Raw genomic sequence first — 26998 nt, 5'->3', positions numbered from 1 at the left:
ACACAAGTGTAAAGGGATAAAGAATATGTACATAAAGATATATGAATGAGTGATGGTACAGAACGGCATAGGCAAGATGCAGTAGATGGTATAGAGTACGGTATATACATATGAGATGAGTACTGTAGGGTATATAAACATAAAGTGGCATAGTTTAAAGTGGCTAGTGATACATGTATTACATAAAGATGGCAAGATGCAGTAGATGATATAGAGTACAGTATATACATATACATATGAGATGAGTAATGTAGGGTATGTAAACATTATATTAAGTGGCATTGTTTAAAGTGGCTAGTGATACATTTTTGATCAATTTCCATCAATTTCCATTATTAAAGTGAGCTGGAGTTGAGTCAGTATGTTGGCAGCGGCCGCTAAATGTTAGTGGTGGCTGTTTAACAGTCTGATGGCCTTGAGATAGAAGCTGTTTTTCAGTCTCTCTGTCCCAGCTTTGATGCACCTGTACTGACCTCGCCTTCTGGATGATAGCGGGGTGAACAGGCAGTGGTTCGGGTGTGACATCGGGTGGCCTTCGTGTGACATCGTGTGACATCGGGTGGTGTAGGTGTCCTGGAGGGCAGGTAGTTTGCCCCCGGTGATGCGTTGTGCAGACCTCACTACCCTCTGGAGAGCCTTACGGTTGTGGGCAGAGCAGTTGCCGTACCAGTCGGTGATACAGCCCGACAGGATGCTCTCGATTGTGCATCTGTAGAAGTTTGTGAGTGCTTTTGGTGACAAGCCGAATTTCTTCAGCCTCCTGAGGTTGAAGAGGCGCTGCTGCGCCTTCTTCACAATGCTGTCTGTGTGGGTGGACCAATTCAGTTTGTCCGTGATGTGTACACCGAGGAACTTAAAACTTACTACCCTCTCCACCACTGTCCCGTCGATGTGGATAGGGGGCTGCTCCCTCTGCTGTTTCCTGAAGTCCACAATCATCTCCTTTGTTTTGTTGACGTTGAGTGTGAGGTTATTTTCCTGACACCACACTCCGAGGGCCCTCACCTCCTCCCTGTAGGCCGTCTCGTCGTTGTTGGTAATCAAGCCTACCACTGTAGTGTCGTCCGCAAACTTGATGATTGAGTTGGAGGCGTGCATGGCCACGCAGTCGTGGGTGAACAGGGAGTACAGGAGAGGGCTCAGAACGCACCCTTGTGGGGCCCCAGTGTTGAGGATCAGCGGGGTGGAGATGTTGTTACCTACCCTCACCAACTGGGGGCGGCCCGTCAGGAAGTCCAGGACCCAGTTGCACAGGGCGGGGTCGAGACCCAGGGTCTCGAGCTTGATGACGAGTTTGGAGGGTACTATGGTGTTAAATGCTGAGCTGTAATCGATGAACAGCATTCTCACATAGGTATTCCTCTTGTCCAGATGGGTTAGGGCAGTGTGCAGTGTGGTTGCGATTGCGTCGTCTGTGGACCTATTGGGTCGGTAAGCAAATTGGAGTGGGTCTAGGGTGTTCGGTAGGGTGGAGGTGATATGGTCCTTGATTAGTCTCTCAAAGCACTTCATGATGACGGAAGTGAGTGCTACGGGGCGGTAGTCGTTTAGCTCAGTTACCTTAGCTTTCTTGGGAACAGGAACAATGGTGCCCTCTTGAAGCATGTGGGAACAGCAGACTGGGATAAGGATTGATTGAATATGTCCGTAAACACACCAGCCAGCTGGTCTGCGCATGCTCTGAGGACGCGGCTGGGAATGCCGTCTGGGCCTGCAGCCTTGCGAGGGTTAACACGTTTAAATGTTTTACTCACCTCGGCTGCAGTGAAGGAGAGCCCGCAGGTTTTGGTAGCGGGTCGTGTCAGTGGCACTGTATTGTCCTCAAAGCGAGCAAAAAAGTTATTTAGTCTGTCTGGGAGCAAGACATCCTGGTACACATGTATTTAGTACTGTATATATGTGGTAGTGGTGGAGAAGTTGTTTGAATGTTAAATGACGAGACAGAGGCATTGATGCGAGTAACCAACTTTGTTCAGTACATTACATCCGGGTATCTCTAGCACACCGGTAAAACACTGGAGTTGCAGTAATTAACATTTACCAACAGATGCCATCACTGTGCCATCTTACACCCATAACATCTTCCCTTTAATAAAATAGGACAGGAGGTGTCAATTCACTAACAAAACAAACCTAGTAATAATTTCCACAATGAACAGTTTAGTATTTTTTTTCCAGGTAACAACACATTTTGATCTCTTCACTTCTATCTCTGTCGGTCAACAACCCCTGATGGGAAACGTACAGATTAAGTCTTTTTGGTGGCTGGGACAGACGCCCGCAGCGTGAAAAGACGGGTTCCAGCACAGGCGTGTCACCTGACTGTCTAAGGGGAGTATTGATGGGCGAGGGAGCGGCCGACCTGTGATCCCCTGGCTCTTCGCCCAGTGCCTCAGGCCCCATGTGACTTGACCTGTGATCCCCTGGCTCTTCGCCCATTGCCTCAGGCCCCATGTGACTTGACCTGTGATCCCCTGGCTCTTCGCCCAGTGCCTCAGGCCCCATGTGACTTGACCTGTGATCCCCTGGCTCTTCGCCCATTGCCTCAGGCCCCATGTGACTTGACCTGTGATCCCCTGGCTCTTCGCCCAGTGCCTCAGGCCCCATGTGACTTGACCTGTGATCCCCTGGCTCTTCGCCCAGTGCCTCAGGCCCCATGTGACTTGACCTGTGATCACCTGGTTCTTCGCCCAGTGCCTCAGGCCCCATGTGACTTGACCTGTGATCACCTGGTTCTTCGCCCAGTGCCTCAGGCCCCATGTGACTTGACCTGTGATCCCCTGGCTCTTCGCCCAGTGCCTCAGGCCCCATGTGACTTGACCTGTGATCCCCTGGCTCTTCGCCCAGTGCCTCAGGCCCCATGTGACTTGACCTGTGATCACCTGGCTCTTCGCCCAGTGCCTCAGGCCCCATGTGACTTGACCTGTGATCCCCTGGCTCTTCGCCCAGTGCCTCAGGCCCCATGTGACTTGACCTGTGATCCCCTGGCTCTTCGCCCAGTGCCTCAGGCCCCATGTGACTTGACCTGTGATCCCCTGGCTCTTCGCCCAGTGCCTCAGGCCCCATGTGACTTGACCTGTGATCCCCTGGCTCTTCGCCCAGTGCCTCAGGCCCCATGTGACTTGACCTGTGATCCCCTGGCTCTTCGCCCAGTGCCTCAGGCCCCATGTGACTTGACCTGTGATCCCCTGGCTCTTCGCCCAGTGCCTCAGGCCCCATGTGACTTGACCTGTGATCACCTGGCTCTTCGCCCAGTGCCTCAGGCCCCATGTGACTTGACCTGTGATCACCTGGCTCTTCGCCCAGTGCCTCAGGCCCCATGTGACTTGACCTGTGATCACCTGGCTCTTCGCCCAGTGCCTCAGGCCCCATGTGACTTGACCTGTGATCACCTGGCTCTTCGCCCAGTGCCTCAGGCCCCATGTGACTTGACCTGTGATCCCCTGGCTCTTCGCCCAGTGCCTCAGGCCCCATGTGACTTGACCTGTGATCCCCTGGCTCTTCGCCCAGTGCCTCAGGCCCCATGTGACTTGACCTGTGATCCCCTGGCTCTTCGCCCAGTGCCTCAGGCCCCATGTGACTTGACCTGTGATCACCTGGCTCTTCGCCCAGTGCCTCAGGCCCCATGTGACTTGACCTGTGATCACCTGGCTCTTCGCCCAGTGCCTCAGGCCCCATGTGACTTGACCTGTGATCACCTGGCTCTTCGCCCAGTGCCTCAGGCCCCATGTGACTTGACCTGTGATCCCCTGGCTCTTCGCCCAGTGCCTCAGGCCCCATGTGACTTGACCTGTGATCACCTGGCTCTTCGCCCAGTGCCTCAGGCCCCATGTGACTTGACCTGTGATCACCTGGCTCTTCGCCTAGTGCCTCAGGCCCCATGTGACTTGACCTGTGATCCCCTGGCTCTTCGCCCAGTGCCTCAGGCCCCATGTGACTTGACCTGTGATCACCTGGCTCTTCGCCCAGTGCCTCAGGCCCCATGTGACTTGACCTGTGATCCCCTGGCTCTTCGCTCAGTGCCTCGGGCCCCATGTGACTTGACCTGTGATCCCCTGGCTCTTCGCCCAGTGCCTCAGGCCCCATGTGACTTGACCTGTGATCCCCTGGCTCTTCGCCCAGTGCCTCGGGCCCCATGTGACTTGACCTGTGATCCCCTGGCTCTTCGCCCAGTGCCTCGGGCCCCATGTGACTTGACCTGTGATCCCCTGGCTCTTCGCCCAGTGCCTCGGGCCCCATGTGACTTGACCTGTGATCCCCTGGCTCTTCGCCCAGTGCCTCAGGCCCCATGTGACTTGACCTGTGATCCCCTGGCTCTTCGCCCAGTGCCTCAGGCCCCATGTGACTTGACCTGTGATCCCCTGGCTCTTCGCCCAGTGCCTCAGGCCCCATGTGACTTGACCTGTGATCCCCTGACTCTTCGCCCAGTGCCTCAGGCCCCATGTGACTTGACCTGTGATCACCTGGCTCTTCGCCCAGTGCCTCAGGCCCCATGTGACTTGACCTGTGATCCCCTGGCTCTTCGCCCAGTGCCTCAGGCCCCATGTGACTTGACCTGTGATCCCCTGGCTCTTCGCCCAGTGCCTCAGGCCCCATGTGACTTGACCTGTGATCACCTGGCTCTTCGCCCAGTGCCTCAGGCCCCATGTGACTTGACCTGTGATCCCCTGGCTCTTCGCCCAGTGCCTCAGGCCCCATGTGACTTGACCTGTGATCCCCTGGCTCTTCGCCCAGTGCCTCAGGCCCCATGTGACTTGACCTGTGATCACCTGGCTCTTCGCCCAGTGCCTCAGGCCCCATGTGACTTGACCTGTGATCACCTGGCTCTTCGCCCAGTGCCTCAGGCCCCATGTGACTTGACCTGTGATCACCTGGCTCTTCGCCCAGTGCCTCAGGCCCCATGTGACTTGACCTGTGATCCCCTGGCTCTTCGCCCAGTGCCTCAGGCCCCATGTGACTTGACCTGTGATCCCCTGGCTCTTCGCCCAGTGCCTCAGGCCCCATGTGACTTGCTGGGGTTCCGTCTTTTGTCATGCGAACCCTTTGACCATCAGGGTTCTGAGTAGGTGCTGGCTCAGCAATCCGAAGGTCAACCCTGTTACGACGGTACAGTGATCCATTCAATTCGACCAAGTAGGAGCGTGGTGCCACTTTCTGTACACAATATCCGAGTCTCCAGAGACCCGTCCGGTCCCCTGGTAGTGGCTTCATTCGCACCGTTTCACCCACCCTGAGCTCAGGTAAGTCTTTTTGCTGATTTGCCGTAGATGAACTTGGAGACCTGTCTTCTGTGACGTAGCTTCACCAGCACGTCTGTCACCACACATGGCAGAGCTGCACATCTCTATTCTAGTAAAATACCAGCTCACCTGATCCAACTAGTCAAGGGCTTGGTGGTTGAATAAGGTGTGCAAGTGGAACCGATCGTACTGGATAACACCCGCAGCTTCAAATGTTGGCTGATGGCGTCTCTTATTTTTCATTTAACCAGGGAGACACATTGAGAACTAGGTCTCATTCACAAGGTGCCCTGGGAACAACAGTCAGCACACACACACAAGGTGCCCTGGGAACAACAGGCAGCACACACACACACACACACACAAGGTGCCCTGGGAACAACAGTCAGCACACACACACAAGGTGCCCTGGGCAGATTTGCAGAGTTTAATGGCTGTGATAGGAGAACACTGAGGATGGATCAACTAAACTTTTTCAGGACCCTGTCTTTCAAAGATAATTCGTAAAAATCCAAATAACTTCACAGATCTTCATTGTAAAGGGTTTAAACACAGTTTCCCAATGCTTGTTCAATTAACCATAAACAATTAATGAACATGCACCTGTGGAACGGTCGTTAAGACACTAACAGCTTACAGACGGTAGGCAATTAAGGTCACAGTTATGAAAACTTAGGACACTAAAGAGGCCTTTCTACACTCTGAAAAACACCAAAAGAAAGATAACCAGAGTCCCTGCTCATCTGCGTGAATGTGCCTTAGGCATGCTGCAAGGAGGCATGAGGACTGCAGATGTGGCCAGGGCAAAAAACTGCAATGTCCGTACTGTGAGACGCCTAAGACAGCGCTACAGGGAGACAGCACGGACAGCTGATCGTCCTCGCAGTGGCAGACCACGTGTAACAACACCTGCACAGGATCGGTACATCTGAACATCACACCTGTGGGACAGGGACAGGATGGCAACAACAACTGCCCGAGTTATACCAGGAACGCAAAATCCCTCCATCGGTGCTCAGACTGTCCGTAATAGGCTGAGAGGCTGGCCTGAAGGCTTGTAGGCCTGTTGTAAGGCAGGTCCTCACCAGACATCACCGGCAACAACGTCACCTATGGGAACAAACCCACCGTTGCTGGACCAGACAGGACTGGCAAAAAGTGCTCTTCACTGACGAGTCGCGGTTTTGTCTCACCAGTGTTGATGGTCGGATTCACGTTTATCGTCGAAGGAATGAGCGTTACACCGAGGCCTGTACTCTGGAGTGGGATCGATTTGGAGGTGGAGGGTCCATCATGGCCTGGGGCGGTGTGTCACAACATCATTGGACTGAGCTTGTTGTCATTACAGGCAATCTCAACGCTATGCGTTACAGGGAAGATATCCTCCTCCCTCATGTGGTACCCTTCCTGCAGGCTCATCCTGACATGACCCTCCAGCATGACAATGCCACCAGCCATACTGCTCGTTCTGTGTGTGATTTCCTGCAAGACAGGAATGTCAGTGTTCTGCCATGGTCAGCGAAGAGCCCGGATCGCAATCCCATTGAGCACGTCTGGGACCTGTTGGATCGGAGGGTGAGGGCTATGGCCATTCCCCCAGAAATGTCCGGGAACTTGCAGGTGCCTTGGTGGAAGAGTGGGGTAACATCTCATAGCAAGAACTGGCAAATCTGGTGCAGTCCATGAGGAGGAGATGCCCTGCAGTACTTAATGCAGCTGGTGGCCACACCAGATACTGACTGTTACTTTTGATTTTGACCCCCCCTTTGTTCAGGGACACATTATTACATTTCTGTTAGTCACATGTCTGTGGAACTTGTTCAGTTTATGTCTCAGTTGTTGAATCTTGTTATGTTCATACAAATATTTACACGTTAAATTTGCTGAAAAATAAACACAGTTGACAGTGAGAGGACATTTCTTATTTTGCTGAGTATGTGTATTATAGTTACTCCCCAGTACTAACCTAAACGACTAATTGAAAAGGAAGCCTGTACAGAATACAAATATTCCAAAAACATGCATCCTGTTTGCAATAAGGCACTAAAGTAAAACTGCAAAAAATGTGTCTAAGAAAATATACTTAATGTCCTGAATACAAAGCGTTGTTACTGGCAAATCCAACAACACCGAGTACGACACTTATATTTTCAAGCATGGTGGTGGCTGCATCATGTTATGGGTATGCTTGTCTTAGGCAGGGAGAATTCTTTGTAAAAAGAAATGGAATAGGGCACAGGTAAAATAGTTTAGGAATACATGGTTCAGTCTGCTTTCCAACAAACACTGGGAGATGAATTTAGATTTCAGCACGACAATAACCTAAAACACAAGGAGTTGCTTAACAAAACGACATTGAATGTTCCTGAGTGGCCTAGTTACAGTTTGGACAAATTTACTTGAAAATGACTGTCTAGTAATGATCAACAACCAACTTGACAGAGCTTGAAGAATTTTAAATAGAATCCATGTGCGAATATCAGAAAGACTGTCATTGCCAAAGGTGATTCTAATATGCATTGACTCAGGGGTGTGAATACTTATGTAAAATAGATATTTATGTATTTCATTTACAATAAATACGCAAACAATTCACAAAACATGTTTTGACTGTCATTATGGGGGATTTTGTGTAGATGGGTGAGAAAAATATATTTAATCAATTTATAATTCAGGCTGTAACAACAAAATGTGGATTAGGTCAAGACTACGAATACTTTGTGAAGGAACTGTAGTTCCTTTAACACACACAGTACAGACACATAGTCAGGTTAAACACAGCAACATGGCAATAATGATCTTTAATGGCAATATATACACAACTTGAAAGAAAAATATAATTTTATAAATGAAATAAATACAATATGGTACAATTTCCACAATGTCTTAAAGAGTCATGGAAATGATGTCCACAATGTCTTAAAGAGTCATGGAAATTATCTGTTTTGTAATTCAGCTTCTCTGTAAGTCTCTTCCCACAGACACTCTCCTTCCCACGTACCCATGTCTCACCCCCCCTCACAGAAATAACCCAACAGCACCAACATCACCATCATCTCCTCCTCATTGACCAGTTGTTGTTTTTATGCACAGGATGTTTGTTTGCTTTTCTATCTTCATGATCACAGTCACAGTCAGGGATCAGACAGAGTCTATCTTCATGATCACAGTCAGGGATCAGACAGAGTCTATCTTCATGATCACAGTCAGGGATCAGACAGAGTCTATCTTCATGATCACAGTCAGGGATCAGACAGAGTCTATCTTCATGATCACAGTCAGGGATCAGACAGAGTCTACCTTCATGATCACAGTCAGGGATCAGACAGTCTATCTTCATGATCACAGTCAGGGATCAGACAGAGTCTACCTTCATGATCACAGTCAGGGATCAGACAGAGTCTATCTTCATGATCACAGTCAGGGATCAGACAGAGTCTATCTTCATGATCACAGTCAGGGATCAGACAGAGTCTACCTTCATGATCACAGTCAGGGATCAGACAGAGTCTATCTTCATGATCACAGTCAGGGATCAGACAGAGTCTACCTTCATGATCACAGTCAGGGATCAGACAGAGTCTATCTTCATGATCACAGTCAGGGATCAGACAGAGTCTACCTTCATGATCACAGTCAGGGATCAGACAGAGTCTATCTTCATGATCACAGTCAGGGATCAGACAGAGTCTATCTTCATGATCACAGTCAGGGATCAGACAGAGTCTACCTTCATGATCACAGTCAGGGATCAGACAGAGTCTATCTTCATGATCACAGTCAGGGATCAGACAGAGTCTATCTTCATGATCACGATCACAGTCAGGGATCAGACAGAGTCTATCTTCATGATCACAGTCAGGGATCAGACAGAGTCTATCTTCATGATCACAGTCAGGGATCAGACAGAGTCTATCTTCATGATCACAGTCAGGGATCAGACAGAGTCTATCTTCATGATCACAGTCAGGGATCAGACAGAGTCTATCTTCACAGTCACAGTCAGGGATCAGGTGGAGACAGTCTATCTTCATGATCACAGTCACAAGTAGGGATCAGACAGACAAAGAGGAAGTGTGTGTGTCAGAACAGAGAGTTGGCAGGCTTTTCTGGTGCTGGAATACTGTATGTAGTCAGCCTACAGAGGAGAGAGAGGGAGACGGAGAGAGGGAGACAGAGAGAGAGGAGAGAGGAAGAAAGAGAAAGGAGAGAGAGAATACGGGAGGGACAGAGAGGAGAGAGAGAGAGAGAGGAGAAAGAATATGGGAGAGAGAGAGGAAAGAGAGACGGAGAGAGAGAGGGAGAGCAGTGGAGAACATAATGAAGGGAAGAAAATAATGAAGTGAAGAAAAGAGATGAGAAGAGTGGGGGTGCACAGTTTAGTTAAGCAGATTAGGATCGACCTATCACAGTGAACTACAGTATCAGCTGGTGCTTGTCTTCCTCTGAGACAAAGAGAGAAAGAGAGAGAGCATGTGACAGAGGGGAGAAATGAAACCATCAGAGTGGGTCTCTCAGCTGGAACACATGTGTTGGTGTCTCTCAGGGATGGAGGTTGTCTGAGCTTGGGCTGGGGGGAGATGGACTGGGGGGAGACGGGCTGGGGGGAGACGGGCTGGGGGGAGACGGGCTGGGGGGAGACGGGCTGGGGGGAGACGGGCTGGGGGGAGACGGGCTGGGGATGGGGCCGAGGGAGATGGGCTGGGGCTGGGGCCGAGGGAGATGGGCTGGGGCTGGGGCAGGCTGGGGCCGAGGGAGATGGGCTGGGGCTGGGGCCGAGGGAGATGGGCTGGCGCTGGGGCAGGCTGGGTCCGGGGGAGACGGGCTGGGGGAGATGGGCTGGGGCTGGGGGGAGACGGGCTGGGGGGAGATGGGCTGGGGCAGGCTGGGGCCGAGGGAGATGGGCTGGGGCTGGGGCCGAGGGAGATGGGCTGGCGCTGGGGCAGGCTGGGTCCGGGGGAGACGGGCTGGGGGAGATGGGCTGGGGCTGGGGGGAGACGGGCTGGGGGGAGATGGGCTGGGGCAGTGGGAGGCTGGGGCAGTGGGAGGCTGGGGCAGTGGGAGGCTGGGGCAGTGGTGTGTGTGTTACATGTCAATAGAGGTGAGTTTCTTCATGTTGCGTCTCTGTGCCAGGCTAGAAGCAGCTACTGGCTCCAGAACTGGCTGACACGTCTTATGACCCAGAGCAGAGTAGGTAGCTGCCATCGCTCCCTATACAGGAAACACACAAACACAGGATCATTTAGTTGATAGCAGTTCTCTCTGCTGTCACCCCTCCAAAACACACACACACACACACACACACACACACACACACACACACACACACACACACACACACACACACACACACACACACACACAGCATTGGTAAATTGCCTCTAGTGTGCTCTGGGCCCCTCCGCTTAAAGACTAGGGTTGACAGTAAAGCACCATAGTTAACTGGCTATAGGGGTTGACAGTAAGGCACCATAGTTAACTGGCTAAAGGGGTTGACAGTAAAGCACCATAGTTAACTGGCTAAAGGGGTTGACAGTAGGGCACCATAGTTAACTGGCTAAAGGGGTTGACAGTAAAGCACCATAGTTAACTGGCTATAGGGGTTGACAGTAAGGCACCATAGTTAACTGGCTAAAGGGGTTGACAGTAAAGCACCATAGTTAACTGGCTAAAGGGGTTGACAGTAAAGCACCATAGTTAACTGGCTAAAGGGGTTGACAGTAGGGCACCATAGTTAACTGGCTAAAGGGGTTGACAGTAGAGCACCATAGTTAACTGGCTAAAGGGGTTGACAGTAGGGCACCATAGTTAACTGGCTAAAGGGGTTGACAGTAGAGCACCATAGTTAACTGGCTAAAGGGGTTGACAGTAGGGCACCATAGTTAACTGGCTAAAGGGGTTGACAGTAAAGCACCATAGTTAACTGGCTAAAGGGGTTGACAGTAAAGCACCATAGTTAACTGGCTAAAGGGGTTGACAGTAAAGCACCATAGTTAACTGGCTAAAGGGGTTGACAGTAAAGCACCATAGTTAACTGGCTAAAGGGGTTGACAGTAAAGCACCATAGTTAACTGGCTAAAGGGGTTGACAGTAAAGCACCATAGTTAACTGGCTAAAGGGGTTGACAGTAAAGCACCATAGTTAACTGGCTAAAGGGGTTGACAGTAAAGCACCATAGTTAACTGGCTAAAGGGGTTGACAGTATAGCATCATAGTTAACTGGCTAAAGGGGTTGACAGTAGGGCACCATAGTTAACTGGCTATAGGGGTTGACAGTAAAGCACCATAGTTAACTGGCTAAAGGGGTTGACAGTAGGGCACCATAGTTAACTGGCTATAGGGGTTGACAGTAAAGCACCATAGTTAACTGGCTAAAGGGGTTGACAGTAGGGCACCATAGTTAACTGGCTAAAGGGGTTGACAGTAAAGCACCATAGTTAACTGGCTAAAGGGGTTGACAGTAGGGCACCATAGTTAACTGGCTATAGGGGTTGACAGTAAAGCACCATAGTTAACTGGCTAAAGGGGTTGACAGTAGGGCACCATAGTTAACTGGCTAAAGGGGTTGACAGTAAAGCACCATAGTTAACTGGCTAAAGGGGTTGACAGTAGGGCACCATAGTTAACTGGCTAAAGGGGTTGACAGTAAAGCACCATAGTTAACTGGCTAAAGGGGTTGACAGTAAAGCACCATAGTTAACTGGCTAAAGGGGTTGACAGTAAAGCACCATAGTTAACTGGCTAAAGGGGTTGACAGTAAAGCACCATAGTTAACTGGCTATAGGGGTTGACAGTAAAGCACCATAGTTAACTGGCTAAAGGGGTTGACAGTAAAGCACCATAGTTAACTGGCTAAAGGGGTTGACAGTAAAGCACCATAGCTAACTGGCTAAAGGGGTTGACAGTAAAGCACCATAGTTAACTGGCTAAAGGGGTTGACAGTAAAGCACCATAGTTAACTGGCTATAGGGGTTGACAGTATAGCACCATAGTTAACTGGCTAAAGGGGTTGACAGTAAAGCACCATAGTTAACTGGCTATAGGGGTTGACAGTAAAGCACCATAGTTAACTGGCTAAAGGGGTTGACAGTAAAGCACCATAGTTAACTGGCTAAAGGGGTTGACAGTAAAGCACCATAGTTAACTGGCTAAAGGGGTTGACAGTAAAGCACCATAGTTAACTGGCTATAGGGGTTGACAGTAAAGCACCATAGTTAACTGGCTAAAGGGGTTGACAGTAAAGCACCATAGTTAACTGGCTAAAGGGGTTGACAGTAAAGCACCATAGTTAACTGGCTAAAGAAGTTGACAGTAGGGCACCATAGTTAACTGGCTAAAGGGGTTGACAGTAAAGCACCATAGTTAACTGGCTAAAGGGGTTGACAGTAAAGCACCATAGTTAACTGGCTAAAGGGGTTGACAGTAGGGCACCATAGTTAACTGGCTAAAGGGGTTGACAGTAAAGCACCATAGTTAACTGGCTAAAGGGGTTGACAGTATAGCACCATAGTTAACTGGCTAAAGGGGTTGACAGTAAAGCACCATAGTTAACTGGCTAAAGGGGTTGACAGTAAGGCACCATAGTTAACTGGCTAAAGGGGTTGACAGTAAAGCACCATAGTTAACTGGCTAAAGGGGTTGACAGTAAAGCACCATAGTTAACTGGCTAAAGGGGTTGACAGTAAAGCACCATAGTTAACTGGCTAAAGGGGTTGACAGTAAAGCACCATAGTTAACTGGCTAAAGGGGTTGACAGTAAAGCACCATAGTTAACTGGCTAAAGGGGTTGACAGTAAAGCACCATAGTTAACTGGCTATAGGGGTTGACAGTAAAGCACCATAGTTAACTGGCTAAAGGGGTTGACAGTAAAGCACCATAGTTAACTGGCTAAAGGGGTTGACAGTAGGGCACCATAGTTAACTGGCTAAAGGGGTTGACAGTAAAGCACCATAGTTAACTGGCTAAAGGGGTTGACAGTAGGGCACCATAGTTAACTGGCTAAAGGGGTTGACAGTAAAGCACCATAGCTAACTGGCTAAAGGGGTTGACAGTAAAGCACCATAGTTAACTGGCTAAAGGGGTTGACAGTAAAGCACCATAGTTAACTGGCTAAAGGGGTTGACAGTAGGGCACCATAGTTAACTGGCTAAAGGGGTTGACAGTAGGGCACCATAGTTAACTGGCTAAAGGGGTTGACAGTAAAGCACCATAGTTAACTGGATAAAGGGGTTGACAGTAAAGCACCATAGTTAACTGGCTAAAGGGGTTGACAGTAAAGCACCATAGTTAACTGGCTAAAGGGGTTGACAGTAGGGCACCATAGTTAACTGGCTAAAGGGGTTGACAGTAAAGCACCATAGTTAACTGGCTAACGGGGTTGACAGTAAAGCACCATAGTTAACTGGCTATAGGGGTTGACAGTAAAGCACCATAGTTAACTGGCTAAAGGGGTTGACAGTAAAGCACCATAGCTAACTGGCTAAAGGGGTTGACAGTAAAGCACCATAGCTAACTGGCTAAAGGGGTTGACAGTAAAGCATCATAGCTAACTGGCTAAAGGGGTTGACAGTAAAGCACCATAGTTAACTGGCTAAAGGGGTTGACAGTTGGGCACCATAGTTAACTGGCTATAGGGGTTGACAGTAAAGCACCATAGTTAACTGGCTATAGGGGTTGACAGTAAAGCACCATAGTTAACTGGCTATAGGGGTTGACAGTAAAGCACCATAGTTAACTGGCTAAAGGGGTTGACAGTAAAGCACCATAGTTAACTGGCTAAAGGGGTTGACAGTAAAGCACCATAGCTAACTGGCTAAAGGGGTTGACAGTAAAGCACCATAGCTAACTGGCTAAAGGGGTTGACAGTAAAGCACCATAGTTAACTGGCTAAAGGGGTTGACAGTAAAGCACCATAGTTAACTGGCTAAAGGGGTTGACAGTAAAGCACCATAGCTAACTGGCTAAAGGGGTTGACAGTAAAGCACCATAGTTAACTGGCTAAAGGGGTTGACAGTAAAGCACCATAGTTAACTGGCTAAAGGGGTTGACAGTAGGGCACCATAGTTAACTGGCTAAAGGGGTTGACAGTAAAGCACCATAGTTAACTGGCTAAAGGGGTTGACAGTAAAGCACCATAGTTAACTGGCTAAAGGGGTTGACAGTAAAGCACCATAGTTAACTGGCTAAAGGGGTTGACAGTAAAGCACCATAGTTAACTGGCTAAAGGGGTTGACAGTAAAGCACCATAGTTAACTGGCTAAAGGGGTTGACAGTAAAGCACCATAGTTAACTGGCTAAAGGGGTTGACAGTAAAGCACCATAGTTAACTGGCTAAAGGGGTTGACAGTAGGGCACCATAGTTAACTGGCTAAAGGGGTTGACAGTAGGGCACCATAGTTAACTGGCTAAAGGGGTTGACAGTAAAGCACCATAGTTAACTGGATAAAGGGGTTGACAGTAAAGCACCATAGTTAACTGGCTAAAGGGGTTGACAGTAAAGCACCATAGTTAACTGGCTAAAGGGGTTGACAGTAAAGCACCATAGTTAACTGGCTATAGGGGTTGACAGTAAAGCACCATAGTTAACTGGCTAAAGGGGTTGACAGTAAAGCACCATAGCTAACTGGCTAAAGGGGTTGACAGTATAGCATCATAGCTAACTGGCTAAAGGGGTTGACAGTAAAGCACCATAGTTAACTGGCTAAAGGGGTTGACAGTAGGGCACCATAGTTAACTGGCTATAGGGGTTGACAGTAAGGCACCATAGTTAACTGGCTATAGGGGTTGACAGTAAAGCACCATAGTTAACTGGCTAAAGGGGTTGACAGTAAAGCACCATAGTTAACTGGCTAAAGGGGTTGACAGTAAAGCACCATAGTTAACTGGCTATAGGGGTTGACAGTAAGGCACCATAGTTAACTGGCTATAGGGGTTGACAGTAAAGCACCATAGTTAACTGGCTAAAGGGGTTGACAGTAAAGCACCATAGTTAACTAAGCTAACCATTTAGCCCATGTTTACTGACATCTGTCTCATTCAATGGGATTTGGGCTTTCATGAATTCCTCAATTATTTTGCTCTCAGGCACTTGAGTGATCTGATTTCAGAGTAGATTGAAAAGTGAATTTATGATCGCAGACGCAGAAAAACAGTTAGAGTCTAGTTTCTGTATGGGATTCATGATGCATTCTCTCTTCCTTACCTTAACCCAAGCTCCAAAACTGGTGTGTGTGTTACCTTAACGAGGTGTGGTGCGTCGTGGTGTGTGTGTTACCTTAACGAGGTGTGGTGCGTCGTGGTGTGTGTGTTACCTTAACGAGGTGTGGTGCGTCGTGGCGTGTGTGTTACCTTAACGAGGTGTGGTGCGTCGTGGTGTGTGTGTTACCTTAACAAGGTGTGGTGCATGTGTTACCTTAACGAGGTGTGGTGTGTGTTACCTTAACGAGGTGTGGTGCGTCGTGGTGTGTGTGTTACCTTAACGAGGTGTGGTGTGTGTTCCCTTAACGAGGTGTGGTGCGTCGTGGTGTGTGTGTTACCTTAACGAGGTGTGGTGCGTCGTGGTGTGTGTGTTACCTTAACGAGGTGTGGTGTGTGTAACCTTAACGAGGTGTGGTGTGTGTTACCTTAACGAGGTGTGGTGCGTCGTGGTTCGTGTGTGTTACCTTAACGAGGTGTGGTGTGTGTTACCTTAACGAGGTGTGGTGTGTGTAACCTTAACGAGGTGTGGTGTGTGTTACCTTAACGAGGTGTGGTGCGTCGTGGTGTGTGTGTTACCTTAACGAGGTGTGGTGCGTCGTGGCGTGTGTGTTACCTTAACGAGGTGTGTGTGTTACCTTAACGAGGTGTGGTGCGTCGTGGCGTGTGTGTTACCTTAACGAGGTGTGGTGCGTCGTGGTGTGTGTGTTACCTTAACGAGGTGTGGTGTGTGTTACCTTAACGAGGTGTGGTGCGTCGTGGTGTGTGTGTTACCTTAACGAGGTGTGGTGCGTCGTGGTGTGTGTTACCTTAACGAGGTGTGGTGCGTCGTGGCGTGTGTGTTACCTTAACGAGGTGTGTGTGTTACCTTAACGAGGTGTGGTGCGTCGTGGCGTGTGTGTTACCTTAACGAGGTGTGGTGCGTCGTGGCGTGTGTGTTACCTTAACGAGGTGTGGTGTGTGTTACCTTAACGAGGTGTGGTGTGTGTTACCTTAACGAGGTGTGGTGTGTGTTACCTTAACGAGGTGTGGTGCGTCGTGGCGTGTGTGTTACCTTAACGAGGTGTGGTGCGTCGTGGCGTGTGTGTTACCTTAACGAGGTGTGGTGCGTCGAGGTGTGTGTGTTACCTTAACGAGGTGTGGTGCGTCGAGGTGTGTGTGTTACCTTAACGAGGTGTGGTGCGTCGTGGTTCGTGTGTGTTACCTTAACGAGGTGTGGTGTGTGTTACCTTAACGAGGTGTGGTGCGTCGTGGTGTGTGTGTTACCTTAACGAGGTGTGGTGCGTCGTGGTGTGTGTGTTACCTTAACGAGGTGTGGTGCGTCGTGGTGTGTGTGTTACCTTAACGAGGTGTGGTGCGTCGTGGTGTGTGTGTTACCTTAACGAGGTGTGGTGCGTCGTGGTGTGTGTGTTACCTTAACGAGGTGTGGTGTGTGTTCCCTTAACGAGGTGTGGTGTGTGTTACCTTAACGAGGTGTGGTGCGTCGTGTGGTGCGTCGTGGTGTGTGTGTTCCCTTAACGAGGTGTGGTGCGTCGTGGTGTGTGTGTTACCTTAACGAGGTGTGGTGCGTCGTGGTGTGTGTGTTACCTTAACGAGGTGTGGTGTGTGTAACCTTAACGAGGTGTGGTGTGTGTTACCTTAACGAGGTGTGGTGCGTCGTGGTTCGTGTGTGTTACCTTAACGAGGTGTGGTGTGTGTTACCTTAACGAGGTGTGGTGTGTGTAACCTTAACGAGGTGTGGTGTGTGTTACCTTAACGAGGTGTGGTGCGTCGTGGCGTGTGTGTTACCTTAACGAGGTGTGTGTGTTACCTTAACGAGGTGTGGTGCGTCGTGGCGTGTGTGTTACCTTAACGAGGTGTGTGTGTTACCTTAACGAGGTGTGGTGCGTCGTGGCGTGTGTGTTACCTTAACGAGGTGTGGTGCGTCGCGGTGTGTGTGTTACCTTAACGAGGTGTGGTGTGTGTTACCTTAACGAGGTGTGGTGCGTAGTGGTGTGTGTGTTACCTTAACGAGGTGTGGTGCGTCGTGGTGTGTGTGTTACCTAAACGAGGTGTGGTGCGTCGTGGTGTGTGTGTTACCTTAACGAGGTGTGGTGCGTCGTGGCGTGTGTGTTACCTTAACGAGGTGTGTGTGTGTTACCTTAACGAGGTGTGGTGCGTCGTGGCGTGTGTGTTACCTTAACGAGGTGTGGTGCGTCGTGGCGTGTGTGTTACCTTAACGAGGTGTGGTGTGTGTTACCTTAACGAGGTGTGGTGTGTGTTACCTTAACGAGGTGTGGTGTGTGTTACCTTAACGAGGTGTGGTGCGTCGTGGCGTGTGTGTTACCTTAACGAGGTGTGGTGCGTCGTGGCGTGTGTGTTACCTTAACGAGGTGTGGTGCGTCGAGGTGTGTGTGTTACCTTAACGAGGTGTGGTGCGTCGAGGTGTGTGTGTTACCTTAACGAGGTGTGGTGCGTCGTGGTTCGTGTGTGTTACCTTAACGAGGTGTGGTGTGTGTTACCTTAACGAGGTGTGGTGCGTCGTGGTTCGTGTGTGTTACCTTAACGAGGTGTGGTGTGTGTTACCTTAACGAGGTGTGGTGCGTCGTGGTGTGTGTGTTACCTTAACGAGGTGTGGTGCGTCGTGGTGTGTGTGTTACCTTAACGAGGTGTGGTGCGTCGTGGTGTGTGTGTTACCTTAACGAGGTGTGGTGCGTCGTGGTGTGTGTGTTACCTTAACGAGGTGTGGTGTGTGTTACCTTAACGAGGTGTGGTGTGTGTTACCTTAACGAGGTGTGGTGCGTCGTGGTGTGTGTGTTCCCTTAACGAGGTGTGGTGCGTCGTGGTGTGTGTGTTACCTTAACGAGGTGTGGTGCGTCGTGGTGTGTGTGTTACCTTAACGAGGTGTGGTGTGTGTAACCTTAACGAGGTGTGGTGTGTGTTACCTTAACGAGGTGTGGTGCGTCGTGGTTCGTGTGTGTTACCTTAACGAGGTGTGGTGTGTGTTACCTTAACGAGGTGTGGTGTGTGTAACCTTAACGAGGTGTGGTGTGTTACCTTAACGAGGTGTGGTGCGTCGTGGTGTGTGTGTTACCTTAACGAGGTGTGGTGTGTGTTACCTTAACGAGGTGTGGTGCGTCGTGGTGTGTGTGTTACCTTAACGAGGTGTGGTGTGTGTTACCTTAACGAGGTGTGGTGCGTCGTGGTGTGTGTGTTACCTTAACGAGGTGTGGTGCGTCGTGGTGTGTGTGTTACCTTAACGAGGTGTGGTGCGTCGTGGTGTGTGTGTTACCTTAACGAGGTGTGGTGTGTGTTACCTTAACGAGGTGTGGTGCGTCGTGGTGTGTGTGTTACCTTAACGAGGTGTGGTGCGTCGTGGTGTGTGTGTTACCTTAACGAGGTGTGGTGTGTGTTACCTTAACGAGGTGTGGTGCGTCGTGGTGTGTGTGTTACCTTAACGAGGTGTGGTGCGTCGTGGTGTGTGTGTTACCTTAACGAGGTGTGGTGCGTCGTGGCGTGTGTGTTACCTTAACGAGGTGTGGTGCGTCGTGGTGTGTGTGTTACCTTAACGAGGTGTGTGTGTTACCTTAACGAGGTGTGGTGCGTCGTGGCGTGTGTGTTACCTTAACGAGGTGTGTGTGTTACCTTAACGAGGTGTGGTGCGTCGTGGCGTGTGTGTTACCTTAACGAGGTGTGGTGCGTCGTGGTGTGTGTGTTACCTTAACGAGGTGTGGTGTGTGTTACCTTAACGAGGTGTGGTGCGTCGTGGTGTGTGTGTTACCTTAACGAGGTGTGGTGCGTCGTGGTGTGTGTGTTACCTTAACGAGGTGTGGTGTGTGTTACCTTAACGAGGTGTGGTGCGTCGTGGTGTGTGTGTTACCTTAACGAGGTGTGGTGCGTCGTGGTGTGTGTGTTACCTTAACGAGGTGTGGTGCGTCGTGGCGTGTGTGTTACCTTAACGAGGTGTGTGTGTTACCTTAACGAGGTGTGGTGCGTCGTGGCGTGTGTGTTACCTTAACGAGGTGTGGTGCGTCGTGGCGTGTGTGTTACCTTAACGAGGTGTGGTGTGTGTTACCTTAACGAGGTGTGGTGCGTCGTGGCGTGTGTGTTACCTTAACGAGGTGTGGTGCGTCGTGGCGTGTGTGTTACCTTAACGAGGTGTGGTGCGTCGAGGTGTGTGTGTTACCTTAACAAGGTGTGGTGCGTCGAGGTGTGTGTGTTACCTTAACGAGGTGTGGTGCGTCGTGGTTCGTGTGTGTTACCTTAACGAGGTGTGGTGTGTGTTACCTTAACGAGGTGTGGTGCGTCGTGGTGTGTGTGTTACCTTAACGAGGTGTGGTGCGTCGTGGTGTGTGTGTTACCTTAACGAGGTGTGGTGCGTCGTGGTGTGTGTGTTACCTTAACGAGGTGTGGTGTGTGTTCCCTTAACGAGGTGTGGTGTGTGTTACCTTAACGAGGTGTGGTGTGTGTTACCTTAACGAGGTGTGGTGTGTGTTACCTTAACGAGGTGTGGTGCGTCGTGGTGTGTGTGTTACCTTAACGAGGTGTGGTGCGTCGTGGCGTGTGTGTTACCTTAACGAGGTGTGGTGCGTCGTGGCGTGTGTGTTACCTTAACGAGGTGTGTGTGTTACCTTAACGAGGTGTGGTGCGTCGTGGCGTGTGTGTTACCTTAACGAGGTGTGGTGTGTGTTACCTTAACGAGGTGTGGTGTGTGTTACCTTAACGAGGTGTGGTGCGTCGAGGTGTGTGTGTTACCTTAACGAGGTGTGGTGCGTCGTGGTGTGTGTGTTACCTTAACGAGGTGTGGTGCGTCGTGGTGTGTGTGTTACCTTAACGAGGTGTGGTGCGTCGTGGTGTGTGTGTTACCTTAACGAGGTGTGGTGCGTCGTGGTGTGTGTGTTACCTTAACGAGGTGTGGTGTGTGTTCCCTTAACGAGGTGTGGTGTGTGTTACCTTAACGAGGTGTGGTGTGTGTTACCTTAACGAGGTGTGGTGCGTCGTGGTGTGTGTGTTACCTTAACGAGGTGTGGTGTGTGTTACCTTAACGAGGTGTGGTGCGTCGTGGTGTGTGTGTTACCTTAACGAGGTGTGGTGTGTGTTACCTTAACGAGGTGTGGTGTGTGTTACCTTAACGAGGTGTGGTGCGTCGTGGTGTGTGTGTTCCCTTAACGAGGTGTGGTGCGTCGTGGTGTGTGTGTTACCTTAACGAGGTGTGGTGCGTCGTGGTGTGTGTGTTACCTTAACGAGGTGTGGTGTGTGTAACCTTAACGAGGTGTGGTGTGTGTTACCTTAACGAGGTGTGGTGCGTCGTGGTTCGTGTGTGTTACCTTAACGAGGTGTGGTGTGTGTTACCTTAACGAGGTGTGGTGTGTGTAACCTTAACGAGGTGTGGTGTGTTACCTTAACGAGGTGTGGTGCGTCGTGGTGTGTGTGTTACCTTAACGAGGTGTGGTGTGTGTTACCTTAACGAGGTGTGGTGCGTCGTGGTGTGTGTGTTACCTTAACGAGGTGTGGTGCGTCGTGGTGTGTGTGTTACCTTAACGAGGTGTGGTGTGTGTTACCTTAACGAGGTGTGGTGCGTCGTGGTGTGTGTGTTACCTTAACGAGGTGTGGTGCGTCGTGGTGTGTGTGTTACCTTAACGAGGTGTGGTGTGTGTTACCTTAACGAGGTGTGGTGCGTCGTGGTGTGTGTGTTACCTTAACGAGGTGTGGTGCGTCGTGGTGTGTGTGTTACCTTAACGAGGTGTGGTGCGTCGTGGCGTGTGTGTTACCTTAACGAGGTGTGGTGCGTCGTGGCGTGTGTGTTACCTTAACGAGGTGTGTGTGTTACCTTAACGAGGTGTGTGTGTTACCTTAACGAGGTGTGGTGCGTCGTGGCGTGTGTGTTACCTTAACGAGGTGTGGTGTGTGTTACCTTAACGAGGTGTAGTGTGTGTTAGCTTAACGAGGTGTGGTGCGTCGTGGTTCGTGTGTGTTACCTTAACGAGGTGTGGTGTGTGTTACCTTAACGAGGTGTGGTGCGTCGTGGTGTGTGTGTTACCTTAACGAGGTGTGGTGCGTCGAGGTGTGTGTGTTACCTTAACGAGGTGTGGTGCGTCGAGGTGTGTGTGTTACCTTAACGAGGTGTGGTGGGTCGTGGTTCGTGTGTGTTACCTTAACGAGGTGTGGTGTGTGTTACCTTAACGAGGTGTGGTGCGTCGTGGTGTGTGTGTTACCTTAACGAGGTGTGGTGCGTCGTGGTGTGTGTGTTACCTTAACGAGGTGTGGTGCGTCGTGGTTCGTGTGTGTTACCTTAACGAGGTGTGGTGTGTGTTACCTTAACGAGGTGTGGTGTGTGTTACCTTAACGAGGTGTGGTGTGTGTTACCTTAACGAGGTGTGGTGTGTGTTACCTTAACGAGGTGTGGTGTGTGTTACCTTAACGAGGTGTGGTGCGTCGTGGTGTGTGTTACCTTAACGAGGTGTGGTGCGTCGTGGTGTGTGTGTTACCTTAACGAGGTGTGGTGCGTCGTGGCGTGTGTGTTACCTTAACGAGGTGTGGTGCGTCGTGGCGTGTGTGTTACCTTAACGAGGTGTGTGTGTTACCTTAACGAGGTGTGGTGCGTCGTGGCGTGTGTGTTACCTTAACGAGGTGTGGTGCGTCGTGGCGTGTGTGTTACCTTAACGAGGTGTGGTGTGTGTTACCTTAACGAGGTGTGGTGTGTGTTACCTTAACGAGGTGTGGTGTGTGTTACCTTAACGAGGTGTGGTGCGTCGTGGCGTGTGTGTTACCTTAACGAGGTGTGGTGCGTCGTGGCGTGTGTGTTACCTTAACGAGGTGTGGTGCGTCGAGGTGTGTGTGTTACCTTAACGAGGTGTGGTGCGTCGTGGTTCGTGTGTGTTACCTTAACGAGGTGTGGTGTGTGTTACCTTAACGAGGTGTGGTGCGTCGTGGTGTGTGTGTTACCTTAACGAGGTGTGGTGCGTCGAGGTGTGTGTGTTACCTTAACGAGGTGTGGTGCGTCGAGGTGTGTGTGTTACCTTAACGAGGTGTGGTGCGTCGTGGTTCGTGTGTGTTACCTTAACGAGGTGTGGTGTGTGTTACCTTAACGAGGTGTGGTGCGTCGTGGTGTGTGTGTTACCTTAACGAGGTGTGGTGCGTCGTGGTTTGTGTGTTACCTTAACGAGGTGTGGTGCGTCGTGGTGTGTGTGTTACCTTAACGAGGTGTGGTGCGTCGTGGTTCGTGTGTGTTACCTTAACGAGGTGTGGTGTGTGTTACCTTAACGAGGTGTGGTGTGTGTTACCTTAACGAGGTGTGGTGTGTGTTACCTTAACGAGGTGTGGTGTGTGTTACCTTAACGAGGTGTGGTGTGTGTTACCTTAACGAGGTGTGGTGCGTCGTGGTGTGTGTTACCTTAACGAGGTGTGGTGCGTCGTGGTGTGTGTGTTACCTTAACGAGGTGTGGTGCGTCGTGGCGTGTGTGTTACCTTAACGAGGTGTGTGTGTTACCTTAACGAGGTGTGGTGCGTCGTGGCGTGTGTGTTACCTTAACGAGGTGTGGTGCGTCGTGGCGTGTGTGTTACCTTAACGAGGTGTGGTGCGTCGTGGCGTGTGTGTTACCTTAACGAGGTGTGGTGTGTGTAACCTTAACGAGGTGTGGTGTGTGTTACCTTAACGAGGTGTGGTGCGTCGTGGTTCGTGTGTGTTACCTTAACGAGGTGTGGTGTGTGTTACCTTAACGAGGTGTGGTGTGTGTAACCTTAACGAGGTGTGGTGTGTTACCTTAACGAGGTGTGGTGCGTCGTGGTGTGTGTGTTACCTTAACGAGGTGTGGTGTGTGTTACCTTAACGAGGTGTGGTGCGTCGTGGTGTGTGTGTTACCTTAACGAGGTGTGGTGTGTGTTACCTTAACGAGGTGTGGTGCGTCGTGGTGTGTGTGTTACCTTAACGAGGTGTGGTGCGTCGTGGTGTGTGTGTTACCTTAACGAGGTGTGGTGCGTCGTGGTGTGTGTGTTACCTTAACGAGGTGTGGTGTGTGTTACCTTAACGAGGTGTGGTGCGTCGTGGTGTGTGTGTTACCTTAACGAGGTGTGGTGCGTCGTGGTGTGTGTGTTACCTTAACGAGGTGTGGTGTGTGTTACCTTAACGAGGTGTGGTGCGTCGTGGTGTGTGTGTTACCTTAACGAGGTGTGGTGCGTCGTGGTGTGTGTGTTACCTTAACGAGGTGTGGTGCGTCGTGGCGTGTGTGTTACCTTAACGAGGTGTGGTGCGTCGTGGTGTGTGTGTTACCTTAACGAGGTGTGTGTGTTACCTTAACGAGGTGTGGTGCGTCGTGGCGTGTGTGTTACCTTAACGAGGTGTGTGTGTTACCTTAACGAGGTGTGGTGCGTCGTGGCGTGTGTGTTACCTTAACGAGGTGTGGTGCGTCGTGGTGTGTGTGTTACCTTAACGAGGTGTGGTGTGTGTTACCTTAACGAGGTGTGGTGCGTCGTGGTGTGTGTGTTACCTTAACGAGGTGTGGTGCGTCGTGGTGTGTGTGTTACCTTAACGAGGTGTGGTGTGTGTTACCTTAACGAGGTGTGGTGCGTCGTGGTGTGTGTGTTACCTTAACGAGGTGTGGTGCGTCGTGGTGTGTGTGTTACCTTAACGAGGTGTGGTGCGTCGTGGCGTGTGTGTTACCTTAACGAGGTGTGTGTGTTACCTTAACGAGGTGTGGTGCGTCGTGGCGTGTGTGTTACCTTAACGAGGTGTGGTGCGTCGTGGCGTGTGTGTTACCTTAACGAGGTGTGGTGTGTGTTACCTTAACGAGGTGTGGTGCGTCGTGGCGTGTGTGTTACCTTAACGAGGTGTGGTGCGTCGTGGCGTGTGTGTTACCTTAACGAGGTGTGGTGCGTCGAGGTGTGTGTGTTACCTTAACGAGGTGTGGTGCGTCGAGGTGTGTGTGTTACCTTAACGAGGTGTGGTGCGTCGTGGTTCGTGTGTGTTACCTTAACGAGGTGTGGTGTGTGTTACCTTAACGAGGTGTGGTGCGTCGTGGTGTGTGTGTTACCTTAACGAGGTGTGGTGCGTCGTGGTGTGTGTGTTACCTTAACGAGGTGTGGTGCGTCGTGGTGTGTGTGTTACCTTAACGAGGTGTGGTGTGTGTTCCCTTAACGAGGTGTGGTGTGTGTTACCTTAACGAGGTGTGGTGTGTGTTACCTTAACGAGGTGTGGTGTGTGTTACCTTAACGAGGTGTGGTGCGTCGTGGTGTGTGTGTTACCTTAACGAGGTGTGGTGCGTCGTGGCGTGTGTGTTACCTTAACGAGGTGTGGTGCGTCGTGGCGTGTGTGTTACCTTAACGAGGTGTGTGTGTTACCTTAACGAGGTGTGGTGCGTCGTGGCGTGTGTGTTACCTTAACGAGGTGTGGTGTGTGTTACCTTAACGAGGTGTGGTGTGTGTTACCTTAACGAGGTGTGGTGCGTCGAGGTGTGTGTGTTACCTTAACGAGGTGTGGTGCGTCGTGGTTCGTGTGTGTTACCTTAACGAGGTGTGGTGTGTGTTACCTTAACGAGGTGTGGTGCGTTGTGGTGTGTGTGTTACCTTAACGAGGTGTGGTGCGTCGTGGTGTGTGTGTTACCTTAACGAGGTGTGGTGCGTCGTGGTGTGTGTGTTACCTTAACGAGGTGTGGTGCGTCGTGGTGTGTGTGTTACCTTAACGAGGTGTGGTGCGTCGTGGTGTGTGTGTTACCTTAACGAGGTGTGGTGTGTGTTCCCTTAACGAGGTGTGGTGTGTGTTACCTTAACGAGGTGTGGTGTGTGTTACCTTAACGAGGTGTGGTGCGTCGTGGTGTGTGTGTTACCTTAACGAGGTGTGGTGTGTGTTACCTTAACGAGGTGTGGTGCGTCGTGGTGTGTGTGTTACCTTAACGAGGTGTGGTGTGTGTTACCTTAACGAGGTGTGGTGTGTGTTACCTTAACGAGGTGTGGTGCGTCGTGGTGTGTGTGTTCCCTTAACGAGGTGTGGTGCGTCGTGGTGTGTGTGTTACCTTAACGAGGTGTGGTGCGTCGTGGTGTGTGTGTTACCTTAACGAGGTGTGGTGTGTGTAACCTTAACGAGGTGTGGTGTGTGTTACCTTAACGAGGTGTGGTGCGTCGTGGTTCGTGTGTGTTACCTTAACGAGGTGTGGTGTGTGTTACCTTAACGAGGTGTGGTGTGTGTAACCTTAACGAGGTGTGGTGTGTTACCTTAACGAGGTGTGGTGCGTCGTGGTGTGTGTGTTACCTTAACGAGGTGTGGTGTGTGTTACCTTAACGAGGTGTGGTGCGTCGTGGTGTGTGTGTTACCTTAACGAGGTGTGGTGCGTCGTGGTGTGTGTGTTACCTTAACGAGGTGTGGTGTGTGTTACCTTAACGAGGTGTGGTGCGTCGTGGTGTGTGTGTTACCTTAACGAGGTGTGGTGCGTCGTGGTGTGTGTGTTACCTTAACGAGGTGTGGTGTGTGTTACCTTAACGAGGTGTGGTGCGTCGTGGTGTGTGTGTTACCTTAACGAGGTGTGGTGCGTCGTGGTGTGTGTGTTACCTTAACGAGGTGTGGTGCGTCGTGGCGTGTGTGTTACCTTAACGAGGTGTGGTGCGTCGTGGCGTGTGTGTTACCTTAACGAGGTGTGTGTGTTACCTTAACGAGGTGTGTGTGTTACCTTAACGAGGTGTGGTGCGTCGTGGCGTGTGTGTTACCTTAACGAGGTGTGGTGTGTGTTACCTTAACGAGGTGTAGTGTGTGTTAGCTTAACGAGGTGTGGTGTGTGTTACCTTAACGAGGTGTGGTGCGTCGTGGCGTGTGTGTTACCTTAACGAGGTGTGGTGCGTCGTGGCGTGTGTGTTACCTTAACGAGGTGTGGTGCGTCGAGGTGTGTGTGTTACCTTAACGAGGTGTGGTGCGTCGTGGTTCGTGTGTGTTACCTTAACGAGGTGTGGTGTGTGTTACCTTAACGAGGTGTGGTGCGTCGTGGTGTGTGTGTTACCTTAACGAGGTGTGGTGCGTCGAGGTGTGTGTGTTACCTTAACGAGGTGTGGTGCGTCGAGGTGTGTGTGTTACCTTAACGAGGTGTGGTGCGTCGTGGTTCGTGTGTGTTACCTTAACGAGGTGTGGTGTGTGTTACCTTAACGAGGTGTGGTGCGTCGTGGTGTGTGTGTTACCTTAACGAGGTGTGGTGCGTCGTGGTGTGTGTGTTACCTTAACGAGGTGTGGTGCGTCGTGGTTCGTGTGTGTTACCTTAACGAGGTGTGGTGTGTGTTACCTTAACGAGGTGTGGTGTGTGTTACCTTAACGAGGTGTGGTGTGTGTTACCTTAACGAGGTGTGGTGTGTGTTACCTTAACGAGGTGTGGTGCGTCGTGGTGTGTGTTACCTTAACGAGGTGTGGTGCGTCGTGGTGTGTGTGTTACCTTAACGAGGTGTGGTGCGTCGTGGCGTGTGTGTTACCTTAACGAGGTGTGGTGCGTCGTGGCGTGTGTGTTACCTTAACGAGGTGTGTGTGTTACCTTAACGAGGTGTGGTGCGTCGTGGCGTGTGTGTTACCTTAACGAGGTGTGGTGCGTCGTGGCGTGTGTGTTACCTTAACGAG

At 50.7% G+C, this 26998-nt stretch overlaps 1 protein-coding gene across 3 annotated transcripts in view; it reads right to left on the bottom strand.

Moving 5' to 3' along the window:
- Positions 1–8011: 8011 nt before the first annotated feature.
- Positions 8012–26998, bottom strand: part of rps6kal (ribosomal protein S6 kinase a, like) — a 125827-nt gene continuing 106840 nt past the window's right edge. For all 3 annotated transcript variants that reach the window (XM_071399847.1, XM_071399846.1, XM_071399844.1), the window contains one exon: positions 8012–10451. In XM_071399847.1, the coding sequence (XP_071255948.1) occupies positions 10326–10451 (126 nt within the window). In that variant the 3' untranslated portion in view covers positions 8012–10325. The remainder of the gene's footprint in view (positions 10452–26998) is intronic.

Source organism: Salvelinus alpinus, chromosome 4 (genome assembly GCF_045679555.1).
Source record: "Salvelinus alpinus chromosome 4, SLU_Salpinus.1, whole genome shotgun sequence".
In the NCBI taxonomy this organism is placed as follows: domain Eukaryota; kingdom Metazoa; phylum Chordata; class Actinopteri; order Salmoniformes; family Salmonidae; genus Salvelinus; species Salvelinus alpinus.
This window is presented reverse-complemented; position numbering and strand designations above follow the sequence as displayed.